General features: G+C 47.0%; 1 protein-coding gene across 1 annotated transcript in view; it reads right to left on the minus strand.

Annotated features, from left to right (window-relative positions):
* The window catches only part of CACNG4 (calcium voltage-gated channel auxiliary subunit gamma 4), a 45,763-nt gene extending 26,570 nt beyond the window's left edge, over window positions 1-19,193 (minus strand). The window contains exon 1 of the mRNA XM_071573833.1: window positions 18,834-19,193. Coding sequence (XP_071429934.1) covers window positions 18,834-19,056 — 223 coding nt within the window. The 5' untranslated portion in view covers window positions 19,057-19,193. The remainder of the gene's footprint in view (window positions 1-18,833) is intronic.
* Between the last annotated feature and the right edge of the window lie 7,508 nt (window positions 19,194-26,701).

The raw sequence follows: 26,701 nt of genomic DNA on the forward strand, positions 1-26,701 counted from the left end.
AGTGTCATTTATTGTCCACAGTGCTGGGGTTTGTTGGCTGAGTTTTGAGTTTTAGGCATAGCAACACCTAAACCCTCCTGCAGAACTGCTCCTGCAGGCTCTGGAGTAAGAGCAGAGCTGCTCCTGCAGGTTCTGGAGCAGGAGAGCAGAGCTGCTCCTGCAGGCTCTGGAGTAAGAGCAGAGCTGCTCCTGCAGGCTGTGGGTAGGAGAGCAGAGCTGCTCCTGCAGGTTCTGGAGTAGGAGAGCAGAGCTGCTCCTGCAGGTTCTGGAGTAGGAGAGCAGAGCTGCTCCTGCAGGCTCTGGAGTAAGAGCAGAGCTGCTCCTGCAGGCGCTGGGTAGGAGAGCAGAGCTGCTCCTGCAGGCTCTGGAGCAGGAGAGCTGTAGCCCCATGGGACATCAGTGCTTCTCTGCAGCAGCTCCACACACCTCAGGCAATCATTGCTGACAATTCCTGCTGCCCACAAAGGCTGCACACACCAGGTGTGCCTTCTTGGACTTCAGAGGGGCTCCAGCAGAGACAGTGTCATCCCCTTGTGCTTTATATATTACAGAATCCCAGACTATTCTGAGCTGGAAGGGACCCACAAGGATCATCGAGTCCATCTCTCAAGTCAATGACCCACACAGGGGATTGAACCCATGACCTTGGCATTGTTACAACCAATTTTTAACCAACTGAGCTGATCTCAGGGTTTAGAGGTGGGTTTTCTTGGAGTCTTTTTTTCTAACTGCTTTCACGAGTGAGAACCCAGGAGCTGGTTTTCCCTCATCACACAGTTCCTCGTGAAGCAGACGAGGAGCCTGAACACAATGATCTGGCTCATGAATTCAAGCACAATCTCCACTACAGTGTCTGACCTGCTCCCATCCCAGGAGGAGCCAGGGGAGGCTGTGACTCAGCTGTGCCTCTGAGTCACTCAGCACGATGTGCCCCTGCTCTCAGGGGACAGCACTCTGCCTTTGGCCTCTCCTGGCACCATCTACAGCTCTCCCTCTCTGGCTCAGAGCTCAGTGAGATGCCTGGACCCCAAACTGGGCCATTCCTTGCTGGTCCATGCCAGGGGAGGCACAAGGGACAGGGTCAGAGTGACCCCAGCCCACAGTGCCAGCCCCAAGGAGGGCACAGGGTGCAGGTGTGGGCAGGTTTGGAGCCCCAGGCCTGGGCAGGCTGCCTGGCCACACTCCAGCCCTGGCTGAGCACATTGCACAGGCTCAGGTCGCTATTTTTGAGCAAGTCACAAGAAATAATTCATGGATGTGCAAGTTAAAATTCTGCTTAAAAATGACCCTCTGCCTCCAAGTCTGAAACCTGAGAGATGTACAGCAGCAGATACTGAATTCAGTTTTATGAGGTTCTTTCCAGCTGTTTTGCTAAGCTCAGAACTCATTCTGCATTTCTTCTCTTTAAGGACCTTTTCTCGTGCAAATATCTCCAGTTCTAGTTCTGGCAGGACCAGGGGCAGGTGTAAGAGTTGTGAAGAATCTGCCCCTTTACCTGGACCAGATAAAGTCTTGAACTAAACACTGAGATTCATGATACTTCTTACAGTGGTAGTTCAAGTAAGAAACATTCATCTTTTAAGAACTTAAAACCAGATTTCTAAATACTTCATTAATATATTTGGTCTTTGGAAAGCTGGAAGGTGCAGGTCTGTGCGTGTTGACTGTGAGCAACAGTGCAAAAGGAAAATGTTTTTCCATCCATAAGAGCTTCTGTAAATTGTCTTCTATTCTTAGGAGAATAAACATAACATTAAAAAAATATGTAATAATTTAAACCTTGCAGGAAAAGAGGCAGGAGCGATGGGAACCTCTGAAATGATAAATGTATGAATTTATTCCACTGCCACTGTGGGGTTTTAAATTAGTTTTATTTTTCTTTTATTTCTTGTTGTTGACAAGCAGAGCTGCATCACTGTACAGTTCTAATGTTTACAGATACAGAAATCTTGAAGGTCAAAGATTCTATTCTTAGTTATTCTTGTATAAGGTAATCTTCTCGTGTTGGTGACAATGTGGAATGATCTCATGTCTCCATGGGTACCTGAATCATGCCTGTCTAACTGCAACATCCTCCGGTCCAATCCCCTCCTCTTCAGTTCTTACATGGAAAACCCAAAGGTATCTCCAAGAAAAGTGAAATGAATGATGCAGATGATGGACTTTGCTTCAAGAACGTGCCCTGTGCCAGCCCCACACTCCTGCACAGCTGATGAATTATTCTGCACTCGACTGTGACCAGCAAGGATTCTGCCAGGAATGCCCCAAAATGCAGACTGGGTCCAGTGCAGCACCAGCTTTTGTTGTAACACCTACAAATAGGTAACAAAATGGATAAATTCCACCCCAAAATGCAGACTGGGTCCAGTGCAATGCCAGTTTTTGTTGGAACACCTACAAATAGGTAACAAAATGGATAAATTCCACCCCAAAATGCAGACTGGGTCCAGTGCAATGCCAGTTTTTGTTATAACACCTACAAATAGGTATCAAAGTGGATAAATTCTGATGGGTAACTTTGTCCCATGGCAGCTTTCACCAGGGAAATGCACAGCAAAGTGATCTGAAATCCAGGTTAGTGGGGAGAGAAGCAAGCCCAGCACTGCCCACAGCAGGGCATGGCAGGGGGGCACAGCAGTGTGGGGACAAGAGGGTGTAAAAGGAAAAGGGAACGTTCCTTGTGCCTTCCCACGTTTCTGCAGGTGCAGCTCAGTGCTCTCATACCCACTTGCCTTGACAGCTTTCGAACATCTAAAGGGGAGAAAAGCCACTGAAGAGGCAGCAAAGTGTGCAGGCCTTGGTGGTGACAAGGCTACAGCTCTTTGAGTGTCAGCTCTTCTCCTGCCACAGCATGAAAGGTCCTTGCACACCAAGCTTTGAGCCCATGGATCAGGCACAGGAAGAGCAGAGCCACAGTTTCCAGAGGCTGCAGCAGGACTGTGGGTCAGGACTTCTGCCTTTCCTTGTCAATGGGAGGGGCTGAAGTCTAAATTTGGGTCTGTGTGCTGAAAGTCTTTATACAATCTTATTTTAAGGGGGAAAAAAATCCATGACAACAACAAAAAAGAGTCCTCTCCAGCAACGGGGGATTGGGCAGTGCAAGCTGCACTTAATTCTTCTGAATATCAGGATTCTCTTTTTACTAAGCCATTTCTAAGCCCCAGCACTATGCACCAGTCAGGTAAACCAGAAACCTCATCTGGAAGGTTGGATTTGCAGCTTCTGGCAACAGGACAGTGGAAATCAGATAAACCAGCTTGTACCTACCACCTTGCCTTGAATTAGCACTGTCCTTGCATTTCACTGCTGCACAATCAATTTTCAGAACAAGAGCCTTTTACCCAGCCAAAGGGTTTAATTCAAGCCTGTAATAAATGGCCAGCTAACAATGGGCCAAACTCAGCTTGGATGTTGCTTTAGTTAATTAAGAAGAGTAGCAATGGGGCTAAATTTGGCAAGGAGTGTTGAAGTGACTGCCTTCAGAGGCAGGGAAGAAAAACCCTCGCTTAGCTCGCTGCATCCAGCCCTTCAAATGCAAATGAACCTGCCAACATGTGCATGCAGCCACCCAGGACAGCTGCAAAAAGCAGCTCCCTGCACCTCACAAAGGGCTGGGAATGTTTAGTTCCAAACAGCTATTTTCCACAATAATTTCTAGTAAATAAGAATACATTTAAAGTGGTAAACTGAGCATCTGCTGCATGAAATGAATGGAGGACAGCATGTGAAAAGAAACATATGTCAAGTATGCACTTCAGATGCATTGACTACTTGCCTCCAAAACACAGAGAATTTAAATATATTTGCAGCAAACACCGAAAAAAAATTTGCCTTTTCAACCCAAAGAAACCAGAGCAGAAGTTAAGCTTGGCCATGCCTTGCCCTCCCCGTGGTGGAAGGGAGCAGAGTGCTGGATTCCAGCCTGGCTTCTTTTCCCGAGGCTCCCGTCAGGAATGCCAAGCCCAGGCAGCTTTTGTTGGGAGCAAACAATGTCCCTACACCAGTATAGTTAAAAACCAGAAACCAAGTCACTGCTGGAGACAAATCCTACCAGATCTGGTTCACTGGAGGGAAGACAGGCTCGTGGTTTTACAAAGTACCTTCTCTGCCAGAGGAAGGGACAGTGACATCCTTACTGGGGCTGATCCGAACCGGCTCCGGCGCTGGGAGGGCATTGCTGGGGACTCAGTTCCTGCCTTCAATACACTGCAACTCAGGGAAATTGCATTTCAGTCTTTCCTTGAGCCCATTATCCCCAGACAAGATCTCTGCTGACTTAACTGAAGCTCTTGCTCACAAAACAAGTTCAGGGTAAAGCCCCTTCGGAGAAGGAGGGGTTGGATTTCAGCTCTGAGGGGTGAAACTCTTCTTTGTGGAGCTGTGTGGGAATGTTTTTCTTTTGGTTTCAGCATAACAGGGCACGGAACAGGCTCTGATGTCCCTTCATTTTAGGGGAATGATCTCCCTATCCAACCTGGGATGTGTGTGCTGTCTGTCTGATCTGCTGGGGCTTTGCTAAGGTTTGCAGCCAAAGCTCATGGTGCGTCCATCTCAGAAACCAGAATGGGAGCAAGACATGAGAAGCTCCTGCAGAGACCCTTTTGCTATGATAATGTGGTGTAATTACAAGGACTCATAAACCCCAGAGTTATAAAATCCCATGGCTTGCACCAACACTTCTACTCATCTGTGGGTTTTCAGGCTGAATCAGGGCTCAGCAAATAGCAAAGATCTTTGGCTCAGCTGACACCACTGGGCTTTGTCCTATTCCCCTTGGCATCCCCAAGAACTTACTAACACCAGATGAGCAGAAAAAAAGGGAAAAGCCTCTAGAAAATCCACAAACCTGCCAGTCATGACTGAGGTTCACAGGGAGAACCTCAGAATGGAGATATCTCCTCTGCTTCAGTATTTTTTCTTCCTGATCCTGGGAATTACAATCACAGGAACGAAGAGCTGCCATTGTGCTGATGATGAAGTGCCATGGCCCAGCAGAGGGGCTGGGATTTAATCCCCTTGGCCTGCAGAGCAGCACAGTGTGCCATTGAGTGTGTGTCCACATGGCAACAGTGGTGGTGCTCCAGGAATTCCACTTCCACGGCGCCCCTGGGCCTTGCCTTGACATCTTCATTGTTCCAGGGTGAAATAAAAGAATAAAAATCCAAGGGCAGTGTAAATGCAGGGCAAAATCCAGACTGCTACAGAACAGGGTTGCCTAATGGTTAATTTAGAAAGGAACATATCATTAAAAACGTATGAAGGTGGCTCCATATTGATGCTGTATAAATATTTAAAGGGATGCCTCTCGTAAGGGCAGAGTTCCAAGCTACACCTAAAATAACGTGTGTGAAAGAAAATTAAAAGAATATTTCACCATTTGGACTTGTTTAATCTGCCTTGGAAAGGCTTTTTATGCCCAGCTACCGAACATTAGTATGGGAGAGGATATCAGACAGAACTCATTTTTGGTGTAATTCTCCCAAAGTCAGCAGAGTTAAACTGGAGATGATTTTTCTGGCCTTTTAAATAGAGTGTAATTTTCTCCATGGGTAGTTATTAAATGCTATTGAGAGAGATTGTGGCTGCTGTTGGAAGGGCTTTCTGGAGAGGTCACTCTGCCCCACGTGAATAACACCAGAGCAAAACCAGGAGGTTTGGAGCTTTTACAACTCGAAGAGCTCCTGGAGGCTCTAACGCCACCACTGCCTGACCCAAAGCTCTGAGCACACATCTATTCTGAGCTGAGATCTCCTGGCTTGACATCCACTCCCACACTACAAGAATTCTGCCCGTAGAAATCGCTTCAAACATCAGAGGGGGCATCACAAATGATATTTGTGTGGACATTCGGTCCCGTCTCCATCACAGAGACGTGTTCCTTAAATACACTTGCTGAGGCTCAGCTGCTCCACCTTGACATTTGGGGGCTGTCAAGGTTTCTGTGCCTTTCACCAGCTCTCCCAAGCACTGGTTGGGATGGCCATTCCCTATCCTTGTTATCTGGGATGCAGATTCCTGTACCCCCCTCTGCATGTGGGCCAGTTTGAAGGGTGTAAAAATGCCCAGTAATGTACCTGCTGCAGGTGCCCTCCCAGCACACACAGTTCCAGAGTTGCTCCTCCAAGGCTCTTGGGTTTTTTCCTGCCTACACAGCACAAGGACCTGCCCCCTCTCCCAGGAATCAAGCTCAGTCCTCAGGCAAAGCAGCACCAAAATTTGGATGGTGCAAAAATCAGGATAAATCTGGGCTTAAATCGGGGTGAGGCCAAACCCAGAGAATTATTTAAGTATTTTACAAAAAGCCTGACATCCTCTTGGGATGAAAATGGGAACACATGAGACCTCATAATTTATATATGTATTAACTTCCCACTGGTGAAATTAAAATGCAAAACAGTGTCTCTAAACAAAATTGCAAAGCTCTGTCCCTTGAGATAGTTAAAGATTAAATGGGCAAAGCATCTACCAGGGGATCTGTTCTTCCCCTTGGAGGACTTTGGGCTGGCTCGTAGGTATTTTCTCTCTCTCACAGCCACAATGCTGAGCTCCAAGAAAGGCTCTGTCTGTGCAATCCAGCCAAGCTCAGCAATAATTACCCATTGTGCTCTGTGATGAGCCCTCCCTTTGGTTCCTCAGTAACCCGTGCACCTGGACTTTAACTGCAACCAAATAATATGCACAGAAAACATTTTTATGTAAGAGGAGGTGAACATCACTAAAAATCAGAGAGCCTTTGTGTGGCATGCCAAACTGCTGAAGCGAAAAAATGTCTTCAGTGAAAGGGCTCAGATGTGAGCATGTTTCAGTGCACAGCTCCAGGAAAAACTCTGATAATAAATGTGAGCTTGTTATCGTTGCTTTTCAGTGGGAAGTAAAGCCGGAAGCAGGGTCGTGCTGGCTAATTGAAGCTTACATTTTCATTCAAGCACTGCATTTTAATTATAAACTGGTGACACAAGTGTCACTTAGTTCTTACCCCGTTTTAAGTGTGCCCACGTACAAAAAATATTTTCAGTTATTAATTTATTCTTGTGATCATGTTCATTATCCTGCATTATGTCTCCCAGGCACGTGTCTAATGACATGTTTGATACACGCTAATTCTTGTGCCTCTTTTAGTGCAGGGCTCACACAGACATTTTGGGCTGAACACGGTGCCAGTTGGCCACCAAACCAGGTGCACATTAATGCTCTGAAATCAGCATTAGGAGCTGTGTACCCATATTCTGGCCAGCTGCAAGCACTTGCTCAGCCCTCCCGGGGCAAGGCAGAGATGCCAGAAAATGGGATAACCTGTGGGAGTGGCAGCATCCAGCTCTGGAGCCTGGAATGCTGACAGCAAAGTCCTGGCTGCCCAGGTCTGGCCCCAGTTCTGAACTGCCCTTGGTCCAGCTTGGGCTCCTCTGACCCTGCAGAGCTGAGCATGTTGGCTCTTTGTGTGGCCAAAGCCCTGGGTAAGGCTTAGAATTCAGGTGGAAAATTTCTGGCCTGTTTTTCCCTCTCTAAGGGGTTTTGCTGCTGTGCCCAAAGACCGTCTCAGCTCTCATTGCCCTTTATATACAGAAATTAAAATAAAATGAGGGAAAAGGTCACTGGGAATTGGCTACCAAGTAAGTCATTAAAAATCAGACTGGGACTACAAGTGAAAACAAGCAAAACATCCCTAGAAAGCAAGTTATGAGGGTAAATCTCTTTAAAAGACATGGGATGGAATAGAATAGTGATGTTTTTCCGCTCTTAATTTGCTACCAAACCATAAAGAGGATTCTATTTTAATAAGCACTACCGTAGTGGGACACTGCAAATGAATTGCTTGAGTGGCTATAAACACAGCCCCAGCACCAGCACTCAATATTCCATGCTTTATTTCAGGGCTTGCATCTTTAAGGATCCCAAAGCACCTTGGAACCGTCTGCATTTGTCAGTGCTAAAGGCAAGGACAAGAGCACAGCAAAATGTGCAGAGCAAAGGAGAAACACTCCCCACCCTCTGGAGCAAACCTTCAGCCTGCTGAGGAGAACCACACTTGTTTAATCTCATCATTAGCAGAGAGTGGCAAAGTCTTGGATAAATATTTTTGGAAACACCTGGTAACTTCCAGATGAAATCTGGCTGGCTCTCAGTGCAACGTGAGCTTGGACAGAGGTCACAAGCCCCAGCCTTTGGAAAGGCTGCTCATTGTCATGGAGAAGCTTTTGTTGACAGACAGAAATGTGTTCTCACAGTGGGCAGAGCTGGGGGGATGTGGACCAGCTCTGATCCAAACATGGGCACATCCAAGAGCTCCAGGCCTGAGCCAAGAAACTCAGTCTCTTGCCACGTTCATTGGCTTGGGTTCAGCTTGGGCACAAATGCAGAAGATCTTTAGGACTTGAGCAGTTTGTGTCCCACTGGTCCATCTGGAGGAGCTCGGTCTGTCTGCAAAGAGCACAGTGGTGAACCCAAAATTGCTGTAATGGAAATAACTGTCCCCCTGCTGCCCACCAGCAGGAGGCTGAGCACACACACCCAGCCAGTCAGGCTTAGCAGCTCAGGTTTGAGAAACCAGTTCCAAACTGTTACTGAGCTCCCAGATTTATTAATTGATATTTTATCATCTCTAGGAGAGCTCTGCTTGATCCTGACATTTTCCAACAGTTCCCCTAATATAACCCAGCTGAAATCATTAATAATGTTCCTGAGCTCTAATTGTACAGAATAAACTGCTGTCAGTTGGTGCATGGCAGGTGGCAGAGCAGCACCAGGAGATGTTAAACCTGGGAGCAAACAGGGTCTAGGGCTCTCCCTCCGCACTGGAAACCAAGTCCCTGAAGTTTTGGTGGTTCACAATTGCCCATAAATCACCTTCCCATCCTCAGCAGAGGGAGATTAACACCCATTTTGAGCTATTGACTTTGCTGGCTCAAGTCACAGGGCTCTGTGCAGTGAATTCCAGAGTTCAATCCTGTTTGTGATCCATGTGGATAAAAATGGGATGGCCCACAGGGCAACTTGCTGTTTTGTCAGCTGGATGAAACCAAACTAAGATAGAATGGAACCAAGAGAGGGGGTGGATTCCCCATCCCTGCAGGTTTTTCAGCTGAGCTTGGCTGTGGCACTGAGTGCCATGATCTGGTAAAGGGACTGGAGTTGGACCAAGGGTTGGACTTGATGATCTCAGAGGTCTTGTCCAACCCAATCCATTCTATGATTCTATGATTCAATTCTGCATTAAAATATATACAAGTACGTAAAGGAGCATTGTTATGGTTTCCTTAAATTTAGAATATCCACTGGACAAGGCTGATCAAAGCCCACTATTGCCTTCAGTGAGTCATACACGAAGGAGTATCACCCACTTTCATCTCTGGATACCTTTGAAAGCTCAGCCTAAATAGTCACAAGGTCTTCAAGAATTAAGGGTTTGTTATTTCATTTGCTTGCAGGCAGCTGGATGCTGGGGCTGTGCTTAAAAACCCCCAAGAGCATGGCAGTGTCCCAGCAGCATCACCCAGTGCCCTGCTCTGAGCCAGCCCTGGGATTGGGGAGCCACAGGATGGGCGTGCAGAGCCCTCAGACAGGTCTGTAAAATAACTTGTATTTTAGATTTGATTACACTTAGGCAATGTTCCTCTGGCAAGGTCCTATTTCAAGTCATAATTGCAACATGTCATGGTTCCTTTTTAATGCCTTGCAGCAACAATAGATAAACTGTGCCTGTGGGATGCAGGGAAGACAATAACAATCCCAACATTATTGAATGCTATATATTTGGACAGGAGAAAACATTCTGTCATCCATATTCTACACAGAATTGCATTATTTAAAAAGTATAAATGGGAGAAAACTGATCTGAAACCCCTGGTGGAGAATTGGCAATGACTTAAAAAATGGTTATTAACTTAATCTGGAAAAAAAGCCCTGGCAGCTCAGCAAGGGTGGTAATTCCTTCCTGAACTGGGTCCCTGTGCCACTCAAACAGGGGATGCTGAATATCTTTGAAATATTTGGCATTATCAAGCTGAGGGCACTGCCTAAGTGAGAAACATTCAAAGGGCAGAGCTAAGTGGCACAATTCCAAAACAGCAATTAAAAGGCAGAATGCTCAAAAAAGAACAATAAAAGAGGTTAATTTGTATCAGGGCTTGGCAACTGGCACAGGAAATACTGTAATTCCATAACGTGCTCTCCCTCCATCCCTCTTCCCATCGTTTGTATCCCATCAATCCTTCATGTGTAACAGTGGACAAGAAATGACTCAATTCTGTTGAAGAAGAACTTCCAGGGCTATTTGTAGAGTAAGCAGGAGCCTGGATGAATCCTGGGAAAGGAGTAGCACAGGCAGAGAAAGGAGAATACAAACTCACACCTTTGGACTGGTATATTATTATACATTTGTCACTGGCAGGATGGCAAAGAGATGCTCAAGAGTTAAGAAGATGAACTAAAAATCTTAAATTTCTACCTGGGGCAGCATCTACCAGTTCTCTGGAGAAAGACTCTTGCACTGCCATTGAAAAGGAAGTTTTGAAGGCATCTTTTCAGCAGAAACAAAGTTACAACATTTCAGCAAGGAGAGGCAAAAGGAAAAGCAACAAAGATGTGAAGATGACAGGATGGCATAGGAAGGAGGGGAAAGAGGGGCTGGAATATCTGCCAGGCTAAATCAAGAACTGCTTCAACACTTCCACTGCACTTGACTCACAGCATGCAACAACTGGCAAAAATGCCCCCAGATTTGAAGGGAAATGTAGCTAAAGTCTGTCTGGGCTGGGCTATCCATCCTGCAGGCAGCTGGCCCAGAGGTTTGCTATTTTGAGACAGCAGAGAGGCCACTTGTCATTAATATTATGATAAATCTCAATCCAGAGAAAGCCTCAGATGGTTCTGTGGCCCCCAGCACTGCTGTGTGCCCCTCAGAAGAGTCAGAACAACCACTCTGAAAGGCAGAGCAGGAGCTGAAGCCCAGGAAAGAGCCACCTGCCATGCCAAAATGCTGAAAATAAAATGAACTGGTGTACTTTGGGAGTGGAGGCAAAGAACTGAAGGAAACAACTACCTGGGAGTAGAAGAGGGAGGACAAAATATATTATAATTTAACTCATCAAAATATGCTGCAAAAGTGAGAGGCTTTAGAACCAGGCAGAAACCAGCACGAAGCCTGCACAGCACTGGAGCTGCCTACTGAAAACATCCTTTTGTTCTAGTCAGAAATGGGTACCAGCCCCTCAGACATATGGGCAGTTGTGCATTTATCCTGTTTATTTTACTACTCCTGTGCATCCTGCCTTGCCATCTGTTGGGAAGAATTTGGATGCTGAACTGTAAGTCTGCGACATAATAAATACCAGTAAACAGAAATCTAAAATGAAGATAAGCACCAAGAAATGTTTGGAAGCAGGACCAGTTTTTCAGTTTGATAGTTTGATTTATTTCCTGAGATGAGTCTTGGCTTAGAAAAGAAGAACCAGCAGGAAAAGGTCCAATTGAAGGGACAGATCTACAATCCCTTCTCTTGTATTGGCTCCATATTGGCATAATTCCACTGCCTTCCTAGAAAGCAGTTAAATTTACGTAGGTGGAGACTCAGACTTAATCCTGTCCCTCAAGGAAGACATGTTTAAACACCAAATATTGCATGTATAAAACATAAGTTGCAAGCAAAATGCTTCAAGGCCAGTTAAAGTGGAGTTCATGCATCTTCCCCGAGCTGGGCAGCCCTAACACCGTGTCACAGTTTCTCCACATCTTCCATTCCATTTTATTATTAGAAGGAGAGGAAAGTGGGTGGCAGGAAAGCTCAGTTATTCCTCCTAGGCAGGGGGAGAAAAATAAAGTAACTGGACCCAGATCAAGCAGGAAACCTACCAAAGCCCAGACTCACAAGCCCATCCATCCTCCTCCTCCCTCTCCATTTTCAGTTTGGGGATGCAGAAATTATCCACAAATTGCTGCTCTTTGCCACACAGACCACAGAGACACCAACTGAATATCTGGGAGCTGAGAGGTGTTAATAACAAACTTGAAATTACACTCAGTACCCAAGTACTTCTACCTCCTCAAAGGAATTGGAGATGAGATGAGATGAAAGCAGTAACTTCCCTTCCTTTATTTTTGCTTTCTTTCCTCTGTTTCTGGAAAGACACCCAAAGCTACAAAATAGAGATATCAGATACACTCCCCTTCTTGCCCAGTTTTTTATGAGGTTCATGTGTTTTTGGAAGGCCAAAGCTACAGGTTGGACAGCACCACCTGAGCAGACACCACGACCCAGAGAACAGGACTGGACCTACTGGGGGAACAACCAGTGTTGAAATTCTACAGGAACAAACCCCCACACTGTTGTGTTCACCTCTTTTACCAGTTCACACTGGCAGGGGCAGCAGAGCTGCCAAGCCCTGGCGAGGTGCAACAGCCACGAGCTCCTGCCAGAGTCTAAAAAGAGTAATAAAAGCCCAAGGCAGAAGGTCAGTTAAAGGTAATGACTGCTGGAAGAAGCCCAAAGACTACATTACATCATTGCAAAGGTCCCCACAAACTCCCAAATGACTGACTGTGGCTCTGGCAGGTACTACCACAAATGCCATCTGTCAAATCCTTAGAATGTACAGTGCAATTATGTACAAAATAGAGAAATAACTACAGCACAACACGGCCACAGGTTTGTCCAGCCCAACATCCCTTACTCTTCACACAACATTTCTGAAACCTTCAGAGAACAATCCTGAAACTGAGGTAAGGTTAATATTCTCCACATTGCATCTTGCACAGATGAAGATGCTTTAGAGCTGGATCACAAATGTGCTTTCATGGGTTTCCAGCCTTCAGGGAGTATCACTAATGCACACAAAGTCCTTGGGTTCCAAGTTTTGCATTGGGATTTCTGAGAGCCACGGAGAAAAAACCCAAACCTTGGTGTAGCCTGATAGCTCCCTCCTGGCTATAGAGCAGATCGAGCTCAAGAAAGCAAATTAATTCATTAAAGTGACATATATTCAGTCAATTAGCTCCAGATCCCTGTTCCACAGAGTGTCTCGGGAAGAAAGGATGTTTTGTGACATCAATACGGTCATTTGAGAGCCTCTGTGACAAATGTTCAAAGAGGTGCATTTAGGAGATCTGGGCTTTTTTTACTGTTTTTTTTTCTTTATTTGAGAGGAGATAATACCTTAACCCATCTTCTGCTGGCAGTTCCTCCCCCACAACATTTCTCAGTATTTTAAAATATTTTATACTACGGACAGTATTTCAAAGGGACTGAACTCTGCACCCATAAAAGCAGCTCCAAATGCAGAAACTCTCTCTAACAAATGGAATGCTCTTAAAAAAAAATAACCTAAAAAGGCTGTTAGAAAAACTCACTCCATCAATTGCTGATAAAGCTGCACTGCTTCAGCCACTGTGGCAACGCTGACACTGGAGGGCTTAGAACTGCTTTTAAAACCAGTGAGTAAAGCACATGCACTTTCTCAGCAGCACATCCTTTGCCAAGGCAACAGAGCTGGTGTGAGCAGGAAGGATGGAGAGAAGGAAGACATGGGCTGAACCTCAGCAAAGTCCTTCTCTGATGGGCTTGTATTTGTTTGGAAAGATTCATGGATGAAAGTTCCCTCTTCAGCAGTGCACAAAATCTGTATATATTGTCCTAGAAACGCATCACAGAACAAGTTTTTCATGGCAGAGACACCCATTTGTGTATTCTCCATTTGCAGCTCCTTTTCTTTCACAGTGTGATTACAGGCTCACACGCCTGGAAAGATTGGGAAGACCAAGCCTCTCTTAATGTGCCTGTGGACACAACCTCCAGGGCAGGTCGTGTCTGATGTCAGAGTGACTTAACCCAATAAAACTTTGGCCAGAGTGTTGGAATATAAAGCCCACTTTGTATTTAGTTTATTACAAACAGCGGTGCTGCTGCGACTTCAGAGCTGTGCTGGGAGAATACTAAGGAATATTCATTCTCTTTGGATGAGCCATGAATTTGCAGCACTGATGGAGAGCAGCCTGCCTTTATTTACTTGCCTCAAACATTTGTATAAGCATTTTTATTTTGTTTTCAGGGGTATCCATGGAAGCGGCGCATGCGGCCGCTGCGGGTCCTGTGTTTGTGCACATTCATCCCAGCTGGAAGACTTGCAGAGAATTGTGCAAATGTGCATTTGTGCAAGTTTCCAAGTCATAAATGATTTACTTCCTCCCAGTTATAAATGTCCCAACCACCCAGTCAGGTTCCACGTGAGTTAAATGGCCAATTGCACCACTCGAAAAGTAAATGGCAAACAGGGAATACTGAAAGCAATAGACACAATGGGTTCAAAAAGATTCATATGCTGAAGTGTTTAATAAAATACTCTTTGAATAAATTTAAATTACAAGTACATTACTTGGTTTCCTATCTTGATGTCACAGAGCCTGCAGAGCGCTCTGTTGTGAGCTGCCCTATTAACTTCAGCACGATTGTGCACCAAGATAAGCAGTTTCAGTGGATAAAGTGGGGTTTTTAACGTGGTTTTTTTTTCCTAGGCAAGTACTTTAATAGCAGATCCTCCCTGTGAATAAGACTGTGCGAGGCTTACACAGCTGTGCTGCCCATTTGCCACAGCAACAGGGGCTGCTGGGAAGTCAGGCTGGTTTAATCTCTCTCTCTCAGGTTAGGCTGACCACAAAATGATTATTCACCGGACAGAGCATTTGCTGTGTTTGCAAGACCCTGCTCTGCATCATCTTGACAGGGACTCACAGCTTGTGGCAACACCCACAGCTCACGTGTGGACACGGGACAGAATTGCAGCACCTCCAGTGGGGCTGGTTTGCTCTTATTGTTCATTTGTGGCTTGGGGGGCAGGTTTCAGGTGTGGGGGGCTCCATCAGCTACTCCTTACTCTGGTGACATTTTAACTTCAGCTGCCAAAGCTGTGGCTGTTGTAGTTGTCTTGGACCCAGAAAAGCAAAAAGCAGCTTTGCCAGGGAGCCCCTGGGCCACCTCCCTGCAGAGGCTCAGCCAAGGAACGTGGACTTCTGCTACGTGCACATCCACACCAGGAGTTACTTTAAACAGTTTCCTACCCAGGGCAATTACCTTGGATACAACTATTAAAAATCCAGGCAGAAATAGTGCTATTGTTTAAAATCCACTCAATGAACCTCCTACCTCCACCTTTGACAAACACACTAAAAGAACAAAATTGGGATTATACAGGCAAGAGTTTGAGTGATGTATCATTAATGCTGCTCCTTGAGTGACTAAGCTCCATAGTAGGATCAACTACTAGTACTGAAACATGATTTCATGCCCAAGACAACTGCAGCTCCAAACAAGGATAATATTCCGGGTCTCCAACTGCATCCCTCCAATTCTCATTACGATGCAAATCTGTTGTAAAATGTTTCAAAGAAAAACAGGAAAACATTGAGGAAGACCTAATAATTTCAATTAGAAGGTTATTCTTTTCCATTGTGCCTCAACAATTTTGTTTGACATCTTGGAATGGGAGACACTGAATGGGTGATTGTTCACAGTGCAGCACACAGGTTGTCTTATGGATACAGCTGAGAAACATTTTAATGGGAGATTTCAATTGACCTGAAATTTGCTCAGCAAAACGCTCTTTGTGTGTCAAAAGCAATTTCAGAGGCTGCTTAAGGCATTTTCAGCTTTTGCACATTTGTGTCTTAGATTTGTCTTTTTGACACAGGAGTGAAATGGTGATTAAGACCATTAAAATAAATTAAGTAGGTTTATATAATTATTACTCCAAAACACAAGAAGAGTTCTAAAAATAGGTTTGAAGACAGACCATTTAATCACATATAAGAAGCTGCAACTGATTTATTTTCTTGCTATGTATTGCCTTGGAGTTGCAATATCATCTTGATATTACTAAAGGACCCAGGCACTCGGAATGAGTGAGGTCTGAACTGGTCAAGGGAGTGTTGTTTCAAATAAGCTTCTAGAAATGGTTTTGTTATTCTATGAAACAAAGGAGTGTTTCCATGTTGAAAACCAAGTCCCACAGTATGGTATAAAACATGAATATTTCAATGTGTCTATAGATTTTATCTTACAAAACAGAACATACTGAAAAAGTAGGAGAGAATGAAGCCTCTGCTTCTCATCCCTCTGAACAGATGACAGTTTTCTCAAATTGTCCATTCTTAGCACATATTTGACAACTTTAAAATTTGTAACTTTATGATTTGATTACGAGCGTTTGAATTTTGAGCAGAACAGCTCGGTTGCTGTTGGATAGAGGGGTCCCACCAAATGCCCTTTTACCCCCTGAACTCACAGGGGTTTCAGCTTCCCTTGCACACAACTCCTGGGTGCAATTTCTCAGCAAATGCCCTGGCAAATGCAACGTGCCCAGGGAGGCACCAGCACTGCCCAGTGATGGAACGAGGCAGGAGATGAGCCACGTTACTGGGCACCGTGTCAGTGCTGCCCATTTCTCACAGCCCCCCTGACCTCTTAGCTTTTGAATAAAGTTCTGACTTAAGCCCAGTTGAAATCAAGGCAAAAATTCCACCAGTTTCAGCCAAAGCTGCATTTAATTTCTGTGTATGATTTTCCTGGGAGACCATGAAGAAATCCTGGCATTGGGAAACTCAGGGATTTTTCCCGGGGATGACAGGCCCAGTCTAGCTGAGCAACCTCAGCAACTCCTGCAAGATGCAAACAAACTTGTTTTCCATGGAAAACAGAGACTGGAGACACTAGGACAAGCTCAGGGAAGATCACAGGATTCAGCTCAAGTGGAGGAAGCTCAGCATCTCTCAAGCAAACTCAGGAGCTCTCAGATGCAAGCCCTCATTTTCCAGGTGCCATAAAAGCCCACATCAGGAGTTGGATTTCCTTTAGGAGTCATAAAGCTAAGCATTGTTATTACCCATAAACCTTCATATTTCAGTAATTCTTTCTGTCTTTACCATCTAAAAATATTCCCTAGTCCTACACTATGTATGCACACTACTATAAGGTAGCAAATCCAACATTTTAGGAGAAAAAATGCTACACTGTAGCCTTAAATTGCTGGCAAAATGAGAAGATGAGAACAGACGTGAGGGATGAGGTGCTCCTACCACGCCACAGCCTTTTCTGGGGAGAAAACACATTCTGAACACAGCTGCGACTCTGAACCAGAGCTGGGCTCGTCTGGGCTGTGCCGTCTGTCAGTTGGAATAAACCACGAGCCCAGGCTGGCAAAGTTCACGTGTGCCGAGCTGTGCTGATGGAATCGGGGGCACAGCAGAGCACGACGAGTGCATCGCTGGGGGAGAGACACCCGGGCGTGCCCACCCACCCCCGGGAGCCACAGGGCAGCTCAGCAGAGGTGAACTGCCTTCCCCCACACTCTCCTGTTCCTCCACACTCTCCCTTTCTTCCACACTCTCCCTTCCCTCCACACTCTCCTCCACACTCTCCCTTTCCTCCACACTCTCCTGTTCCTCCACACTCTCCCTTTCTTCCACACTCTCCCTTCCCTCCACACTCTCCTCCACACTCTCCCTTTCTTCCACACTCTCCTATTCCTCCACACTCTCCTGTTCCTCCACACTCTCCCTTTCCTCCACACTCTCCCTTTCCTCCACGCTCTCCCTTTCCTCCACACTCTCCCTTTCTTCCACACTCTCCTATTCCTCCACACTCTCCTGTTCCTCCACACTCTCCTGTTCCTCCACACTCTCCTGTTCCTCCACACTCTCCTCCACACTCCCCTGTTCCTCCACGCTCTCCCTTTCCTCAACACTCCCCTGTTCCTCCACACTCTCCCTTTCCTCCACACTCTCCCTTTCCTCCACACTCCCCTGTTCCTCCACGCTCTCCCTCTCTTCCACACTCTCCCTCTCTTCCACACTCTCCCTCTCCTTCACTCTCTCCCCTTCCTCCAGCATCACAGAGGCTCTTTTGGCTGCTGGCACAGGGAATGGACCCAGCAGGTGAGGGGCTTTGGAGCCGCCGTGGCCATGGCCCCTTTCCTGGGGATGTGCTGGATTCCCACGGTCAGAACTCGGCGCTCTCGGCTGACAGATGTTGTTTCCCATCTGGGCATTCCGACCTGCTGTGCCAAATCCTCTGCACACCCATGTGCTTCTTTGTGCCGGCAGTTACCGCCGCGCCTTCTCCACAACTCCATTTTTCGGAGCGGGAGCCACATGTTTGGCCTCTGCGGGGAGCGGGGTGTCCCCGCTGCCCTGCTCAGCCGCTGAAACACTCATCTTTTTATTGTTAATAGCGTTCAGCCTGACCCTTGAGCTGTGTTAAGTAACCCCGAGTCCGCGCCGAAGCACCTGAGCGGTGGCAACACCGCCTTCCCCGCGACTCCCGGTGTGTGCTGAGGGCAAACTGGGAGGAACTGGAGTTCCCGCTGTCCTGCCTGAGAGCTGGGGCTGAGCCCCACAGCCCCTACAGCCAAAGTCCCGCGGGGTGGGGGCCCAGCCCCGAAGCCTGCAGGGCTCACTCAGGTGCGCTCCAAAGCGCCCCAAAGCCCCGACCGCGCCAGGAGCCCCCACCGCCCTGAAGCCCCTGCGATGGCCGCGGAGCGAGGTCACCCCCCTGGGCAGCGCTCCCCTGGGCAGCGCTCCGCATCCCGCCGCCGGTTCCCATGGCAATGTCGGAGATGCCGGTTGCCACGGTAACGCCATCCTCCTCCTCGGCCGTGTCCGAGGCACCGGCGCGGCTCCGGCCCCGGCTGCTGCTCGGGCTGGGCTCAGCCCGGCGGCTCCGGCTCGGGCTCGGGCTGGGCTCAGCCCGGCGGCTCCGGCTCCGGCTCGGGCTGGGCTCAGCCCGGCAGCTCCGGGCGCGCAGCCGAGTCCCCCCGGGAAGTTGCTCCCCCTGCCCGGCGCGGCCCGGGTACCTTCGAGGCAGCAGATCCTCCAGAGCCCCGAGTGCGTGAGATCGCCCCGCGCCTTCCGCGGCGGCCCCTGCGCCTCGTCCGTCGTGATGTTGGTCCCGTTGCAGATGTGGGCGCTGGAGTAGAGCCAGTAGTCGGTGCCGATGGCGATGGCCATGAGGCTGAAGGCGGCGAAGGCGCCCACCGTGGTCAGCAGCATCTGGACGCCACGGTCACACCACACCATGGTGCTTCATAGTCCCCGCACGGGCGCGGGGGGCCGCACGACACCGCCCGGCAGCCGCCGCCGCCCGCGGGAGGCTCCGAGTCACGGGGCGGGGGGCGGAGGCGGCGGCGGGGGCGCGGCGGGGGGACGGGCGGGCGGGGGGAGCCGCTCTCCGCCGCCGCGGGGCCGGGCTCCGCCGCCAGCCGCGCCCCCGCGCACCGCCCCGGCCGCGGGCACGGCCGGGCAGGGAGGCAGGGGCGGCCCGAGCGCGGGCACGGAGGGCGCGGAGCCTCCCGAGCCCCTCGACGTGCTGCTGGGGAGAGCCCGCCAGCCGGACCGACGCGCAGCCCCCGGGGCGCAAACGCCCGAGCATCGCGCGGGTCCTTCGGGCTGAGCGGGCTCTGAGCGCCGTGCCACGTCCCAGGTGCTCCAACCCTGGAAGTGTCCAAGGCCAGGTTGGACGGGGCTCGGAGTAACCGCATCTAGTGGAAGGTGTCTCTGCCCATGGCAGGGGTTGGAATGAGATGAGCTTTAAGGTCCCTTCCAGTCCAAACCATTCCCTGGTTCTATGAAATTCCCAGGGGGTGAAGGTGTGAGTGTGGGCAAGTTGAGGTCTCAACCTGCAACACGGCAGAGCCCAGCCAGAGTCTGCCTGCAGAGAAGGAAGGTGTTGCCCACTCAGAGGGTGCAAAGCTCTGCACCGTCACCGCTCGCTCTCGGGTGGGTCCCACACAACTTCTGCTGCATGGGCTGCCCTGGAAATCACCGTGGAAACGGTGCCAGGCACAGTGGGGATGAGGTGTCGCAGTTCCAATGCCCACATTGTTGGGGAGCTGCAGCAGAGCTGGCGAGGGGGGTTAGCCATGACTTCCTCCTGCAGCCTCACTCTGCGCCTGGTTACGCAAGGAGGTTGTAGGCAAGTATTTGGGTTGCTGGTTTTCTCCTTTTTGGAAGGGGATGGAGAGAATCCGACACCTGAAAATATTTCCCTTTGGAAAACCAAGGGGAGAAATATCTACACCATTTTTGTTGCGTTATCCTGTCTTCCACCCCTCACTCTCATCACTGCGAGTTGACAAGTCGGTCCTGCCTCCACCTCATGCAAGTGACAAGCCAGATGAATGGGAAGGCTTCCTGATCAGCTAATGCATTTGTGTGGAGGGAACGTGGCAGCACACCAGTTTTATGTATATGAATTAGGGAGTGGGAGGACAAGAGCTACAAACCTCGAGAAATACAGCGCTCTTGGAGCAGTGCGTGGATGGCTGCAGGTGCTTGTGTGACTCCACTGCTCAGCATACCAACGCAGGGAAGCTTTTCAGCTGCTCATCCTTTTCAGAAAAACTGGGAAAGCAAAAAGCAAATACAAATTAAAAGCTGGTCTTTTATTTCACAGAGGCCTCAGCAAACTGCTCAGACATGCAGCCTATAAACACAGAAGAGCTCCCAAGTTAGATGCTTGGTTTAAGCATGTAAATGATGCTTTTCTTTTCAGTTGTAGTTTGTAGGTCTTATCAGTGCCTTTGCAAAAATCACCTTCTAAAGGAATGTCTCCATTAGGGATGGAAGAATGAAATCAGGTAAACTCAAAAGCAGAGTGAAGCCTCGTTCAGAAAACCTGGATTGAGCATTTAAGTTTAATGAGGTTCAACAAACTTCTCATTTAAAATATATGTTTGTACCTCTGGGCTTCAGGGGTTTGGACAGAGTGGGAAAATGAGATACTGAAACAGCAGGAGAGAAGCTATTTCCATAGCTTTTTAAACCTATAGAGCCTTAATTAATATTATTTATTTGTATTACTGTATTGCCTGGGAGAGATGCTTATGACTGTCTCTCCACGGTGAGGAGCAGAGGGAGGGGAAGGGCTGGATGGGCTTTAACCAGGGCAGGGATCCCACATGGCACAGCAATTTCCTCCTTAAGTTCTTCCAGTCCAGATGTGCCACAAGAGATGGGGAGAGTGGTGGTTGGTCTGGTGGCCTCTCAGCAGCCTCCAGCAGCAGAAAGGGGACACACAACATCAGGGTTTCCATGGGCTCAGAGCCACCAGCCCTGCAGCAACACTCCTATTGATTGGGCAAGGTAACAGCACATTAACAGGATTTATTAATAAAATATCCTCTCTCTTCCCTCCCATTTTTGCAAAGAAGACATCCATCTGCTTCTGTTTGTGCTGCCCCGAGAGAAATAGCTCAGGCTGCTGAAGGGTTACAGAGCAGCAGCAGAGCAGGCAATCATTTTCTGCCCAAGCTATCCTCTTTAGTTTTAAAATGTTCTCTATTCTTTTGAAATGCATGAAGTAGATTGTGGGAGAGCTAATATTATATTCCACTACTGAAAGCTGGTGGAGTATTTTACATTGATGTCTGGCTCTAGTGATTTTCTAAGGATTTTGAATTCATTAAATCCAACCATTGAATAATCTCCATTCGTGGTGGAAGGAAGGCAGAAGTGCTTATGCTCTTCAACAGCAAAAAAAGGATGTAGTCTTTTCTTAACCACCAAATCTGCCTGACCCTCTGTATGCAGCAAAGGTGGCCCACCATGTAACCTTTGATTTGCAGGCTTTGCTCCTGCTACAGCCTTACAATGCTGCCAGTGAAGGAGCAGCAGAGCAGCCCTGGCAGGGTGTTTTCACTGCAGTAGCCTCCTCCATCCTCAATCAGAATTAACACCCAATTGTTCCAAGCTCAGACCAGAGACAGAAGCTCAGGACAATGAGAAGAGAAAGCCCCACAGCATCTCCCTGTAATTTGGCACGACAGTGTGCAAGGACAAGAGTCCAAACTCAGAAATAATTTTTACCCTGGAGAAACAGGAACTTGAAACAGAATTGTTTTGATTCCTTGACGTTGATGTTCAAAGCTTTAAATGAAATCTTGTGCCTGATCATTTTATTTCTGAACTGAATAACAGTTACTTTGGAGACGAAACTTTGGCTTCAGCTGAATTCAGTGAGAGCTGTCACTAATAAAATCTCACCCCAGAGACACCACCAGTACCAGAAGAAAACTGCAAGATGTTACCATTTAGCATTACTGCTGCTAAGTGTCAAACACATTGACTCCAACAGATTAGGGGGTTTTAATTTTTTTAATCTATCATCTAGAAAAATAACACTAGAATTTCACTCAAAGAAACCTTTGGAAATAGCTCAAGAAGAACTCAAGAGAGCTCTTTTTCAGAACAAAAATAATCACTTCAATTAAATAGAGCTTTTGATGTAGACACAGTCTAACCATCATCAAAGGCCAGAACAGATATTTCATCCTCCCTTGTTCTCTCTCAGCTTTTAGCTCTATGCATGGGAGAATGAATTTCAGCATCTAGGAATGTCCTGAAGGTCTAAGGACATCTCTATCATGGTGATTGTCATCTCCTACAGGGCTTGGTGTCTTTCCTATCTAATTCAATGCTGATATCAAGGAAAAAAATACTTAATAACTTCCTTCAGATGATGCTACATGTGGACAACTGGAGAAATGTTTCATACAATTTTTATAGTGATGGATAATCTCCTTTTATCCACAGGGCAGTGGTGGGGCTCGATTCAACTCACCAGATTAGCAGCAGAACTTCCAGCCTGAGCAAAGTCCCTTTTGAGAATTCGGAGCGTGGCAGAAGGTGTCAGTTATGTCACAGGTATGTTTGAGAAGGAGTTCTACTAAAATTGGTCATGGCACTTCATTTTCATGTGCTTTGGATCAGATTCTCTGGATTATCCCACCTACTGAACTACCTAAGGAGACCTTGGCAAAGCTGGATCCAAATGACTTGCCAAGCTCATAAATTCAGTGGCAAAACAAAGCTGAATTCACTTTTTTCTGTGGGCTGGTACAGTCCCTGACTCACAGACCCACTTTTTCTTTCTATCATCATTCTTCATATATTACAAGCACATCATGTCTTTCATCTCTGAGGAGCCCACTCTGTGTGGAGGGTCTTCCTCCCTCAGCAAGGCTGGCAGAGAAGTCACCACCACATCTCAGAGTGTTGAGCGTAGGAAGGGGTGCCCTTGAATTTTGTCTGAGGTGTTACAAGGCTGAATTTCCTTTTTAGTCCTTTAAAAGATCATCTGGAGGGAGGGCAAAGAGTCTCAGACCATCCTTCAGAGCTCCACAAACAGTCACCCTGAAGGAAAAATATTGTTGTTGTCACTTGAGGGACAACAGCTTGGCCTCGATTCCATTATTCCTTTTAATATATTAAATATTCTTTGGCTTAGTCATGGGAAGCAAAGCAACACAACTGCTTTCTAATAAATAAAATGTGCTCAGAAGCAACTCTGAAGCTTTCCAGATAACTGCATTCCATGTTTGCCAGGAAGCCAGATGTTGCTATTGGAAAAGTAGCTGCTGGGGTTTGTCATCTGAGCCTGGAAATTGATACCCAAGAATGATATGATGAGACAGACTCGATGACAGCACTGCTCTTTCTATAAATAATTTGAAGAAAAATTTTTTCATTAAAAAAAAAGGTGTTTTTTGTTAGAGCCTTGCACAGCAAAGCAGAAAATTAAAGAGGATAGGCATGCTGTGTTTGAATAGGGCCAACAAAAGAACATGATACACACGATTTAAAGAAGAATATACAGCAGCTCTCACACATTTGACTCTACATAGGCTGTATTTTTCCCATAATACCAATAGTTATGAAACTCATTATCTTTTTGACAATGGAGAAATGGAATATTATTCCTTTACTTGCTTGATCATGTCAAATGTCAAAGCAAATTATGAATGCTTGTCCTTCAAACACTCAGCCCTCCTGGAAAGATATTAAATATCAATAGCACTCACATCCAGCTAAAGAATGAACTAATATTACACACATCTCACAGATCTAAAGTTCACTGTGCCTGTTTCCTGCCATGCCATTCCAGCTCTCAAGTCCTACTTCATGTCTTAAGAACTTGGAAGTTTCATTGCAGGGGCAAATCCCACATAAAGATTACCCAGAGTATGAGTTCAATCCATGAGCAGAAGTTACTCCTGAGTTTAAAGTGTTAAAAAGGAAATGGGAGAAAGACCGAGGGGTTCACAGGAGCCTTGATTCTGGACTGTATTTCCAAAGATTCAGAGGCAGTGTCCTGATGAGACACTGTGGAGCTTTCTAGCACAAGAGACCTGCTAGAAGTGCAGTGAAAAAACTCATTATCTTCTTTGCCTTTGGAGAAACTTGTACTGAGTGAGGCTTCATCCAGACAAGGCACTGCTGGATTGAGCTGTGCTTGTTCTCAGGGCAGCATCCAGAGGGAAATACAAATTCTCCTTGAGGATACAGTAAAATGAGATGGGAGGGTGGAGAAAGGGGAAAAAATGCCTGCAAGGTTTTCTCATTCCACCCACTGTCAGTCAGTTCTAAGAAACAATCCTGCACCTGCAAACAGCCCAGCAACAGGCTCCTTGTGCTGTGCCAACACTCCCAGAGCTGCTCCACACAGCCAAACGTGGACTTCAGGCAGAGCAGGAGGTGGAACGGAGAGCAGGATGTCATGGAGATGGGTTGTGCTTCCCAGGGCTCTCCCCGAGGCCACTCCCAAGCCCTGCCAGGACTCCTGGGCACTGATCCCCAATTGCTCCACAATCAAAGCAACATTGGCCTCTTTAACATCCCTTTAAAAATAAATACAGAAATCCTTTTCCAAACAAATGTTCCTGCTCAGACCTAAGGGGAGCAGAAGTCACGTGAAGTGTAAAAGGAGGCAATTTACTGAGTTCTTGCTGCCCCTGAGCCACCACTGCATCTCCCACAGCCCCAGAGGGTGCAGGAGAATCTCCCCAGCCAGGCAGAGGGGAGTGGCATTTCAGCCTGAAAAAAGGGCTTCAGTGGGAGCGTGGTAGGAGGTGGATTGAGAGAAACAGGTTTTTAGGATAAGTCTTAAATTCTTAAATCAATCACAATAACTTGCTGCACTGAATTTATCTCCTAAGCTGCCTAAAGTAAATTCCTCAGATCAGTCTGAATAATTTGGAGCTGATAATGCAGCGTTTGAGTAGGAAGGTTGTTGCCCAGTGCAAGGATTTTCTCGTTAGAATTTCAGCTGATTATTCTCCAGAGAGATGGTCCTTTCAGGAGCACAGCCCAGCAGCTCCCTTGGAAAAGTTTTATGGACACTCAGTCTACTAAAAAATGAAATTAGAAAGTAAAACCATAGCTAGTCATTGCTTCTGAGAGGTCAGGGATAGAACAAGCAGCCCAGACTGGGTTTATCTGATCTTCCCAGTGCTCCAGTTCTTTTATTTCTGCTCATGAGACCAGGAAACCCTTTTGGATCAGCTGGAACTGCAGTCCCTGGTGCTGGGCACAGGTTATCAGAAACATGGCACAGGTTATCAGAAACATGGGCTTGATCAGATGTTTGTACCACTGACGTGTCTGGAGAGCTGTTTTTTCATGGAATCACTCTTGGGAGATGGATGTTCAGCCAGGAAATCACAGCTTTACCAGGAGACTCCTACCTGGACCGAGACTGTCTAAACAGAGAGGCTTTAAGCCTGTCCCTGATGAGGATTTCTCATTCTATTGCTCTTCTCCACTCTCAATGCAATTATTTTTCCAGACAGAGAAATCAGCAAGTGAGAGGAGATGGTAGGTGAGAAACAGGGAAATCAAAGGTGGAGTTTTGCCAAGATGAAGAGCAGAACTTTAAAGCCAGTCCCAATTCCGAGCTAATTGAGGCAGAATAAACGCAGGAAGAGTCCACTCACCTCTTCCTCATTTAGCAACTGCCCATGGAGTGGCAGAAAGCCCTTTCCACAGACTATTATGTGACAGTAGCAGTGAGAAGAAGAGAAGCTGTAGCAATTACAACAAAACACCCTGGCTCAGTGTTCTAATGAGCTGTAAATACATCCAGCAGAATTCCATGAAGCTCCGAGCCCACACCGCACTGGAGCCATAATTTGTGCTCTGGCTTTTTAAAGCCACCCCAATGTCTCCATGAAGTATTTTGTCTGGGCTGAGTAAATGGTAAATGGTGTATTTATTGATTTTTGCCTCTCTTCACACCTCAAATGCTGCCCATCTGCTCAGAGCCAGGTCACAGCACAGTTACTCATTCAGCAAACACCTACTCTGTGGCTGAGCCAGAAACTCTCTGGGACAAAGGCAGTGTCTTCAATCAGCATAAAGTCCCAAAGATTCCCTCCCCTCCCCTGCTTTTGCCAAAGAGACCCAGTGGTGACCCTGATGTAACACAGACCTCTGGAGGAAAAACTGGCAGGACCAGTAAATCTTTACCTTTCATTAATGCCATGTACAAAATGGTTTAAATTTAGTACAGTTCTAGCTGGAGTTTCTACACTCAACACAAGGATTAAGCCCATCCATCTGGTCACAGCTGTAGGCTGTGTTTAAATTCTTCTCCCATGTGTGTGGATTCTCCCACTTGCTGTGGATTTTGTTTTGTGTGTGTGTGTGGGAGGGAAGGTCCCTACAAAAGACATTTAACAATAAACTGTAAATGCAGGAAATTCACTAAGAGGGCTTTTGTTACAGCAGCCAATCCATTGCTAATACATGAACCAAATCAAAAGCAATGCCAAAGAAACCCCTCAAACCTCTTGTACTGAGAGTTGTAAAGAAAAAAAGAAATCAGAGACATCTTGAAAGAGTAAGATCACAAACAACATGACCTTGTCTGTTCTCCACCAAGCAACTC

This window comes from Pithys albifrons, chromosome 19 (assembly GCF_047495875.1).
Source record: "Pithys albifrons albifrons isolate INPA30051 chromosome 19, PitAlb_v1, whole genome shotgun sequence".
In the NCBI taxonomy this organism is placed as follows: Eukaryota; Metazoa; Chordata; class Aves; order Passeriformes; family Thamnophilidae; genus Pithys; species Pithys albifrons.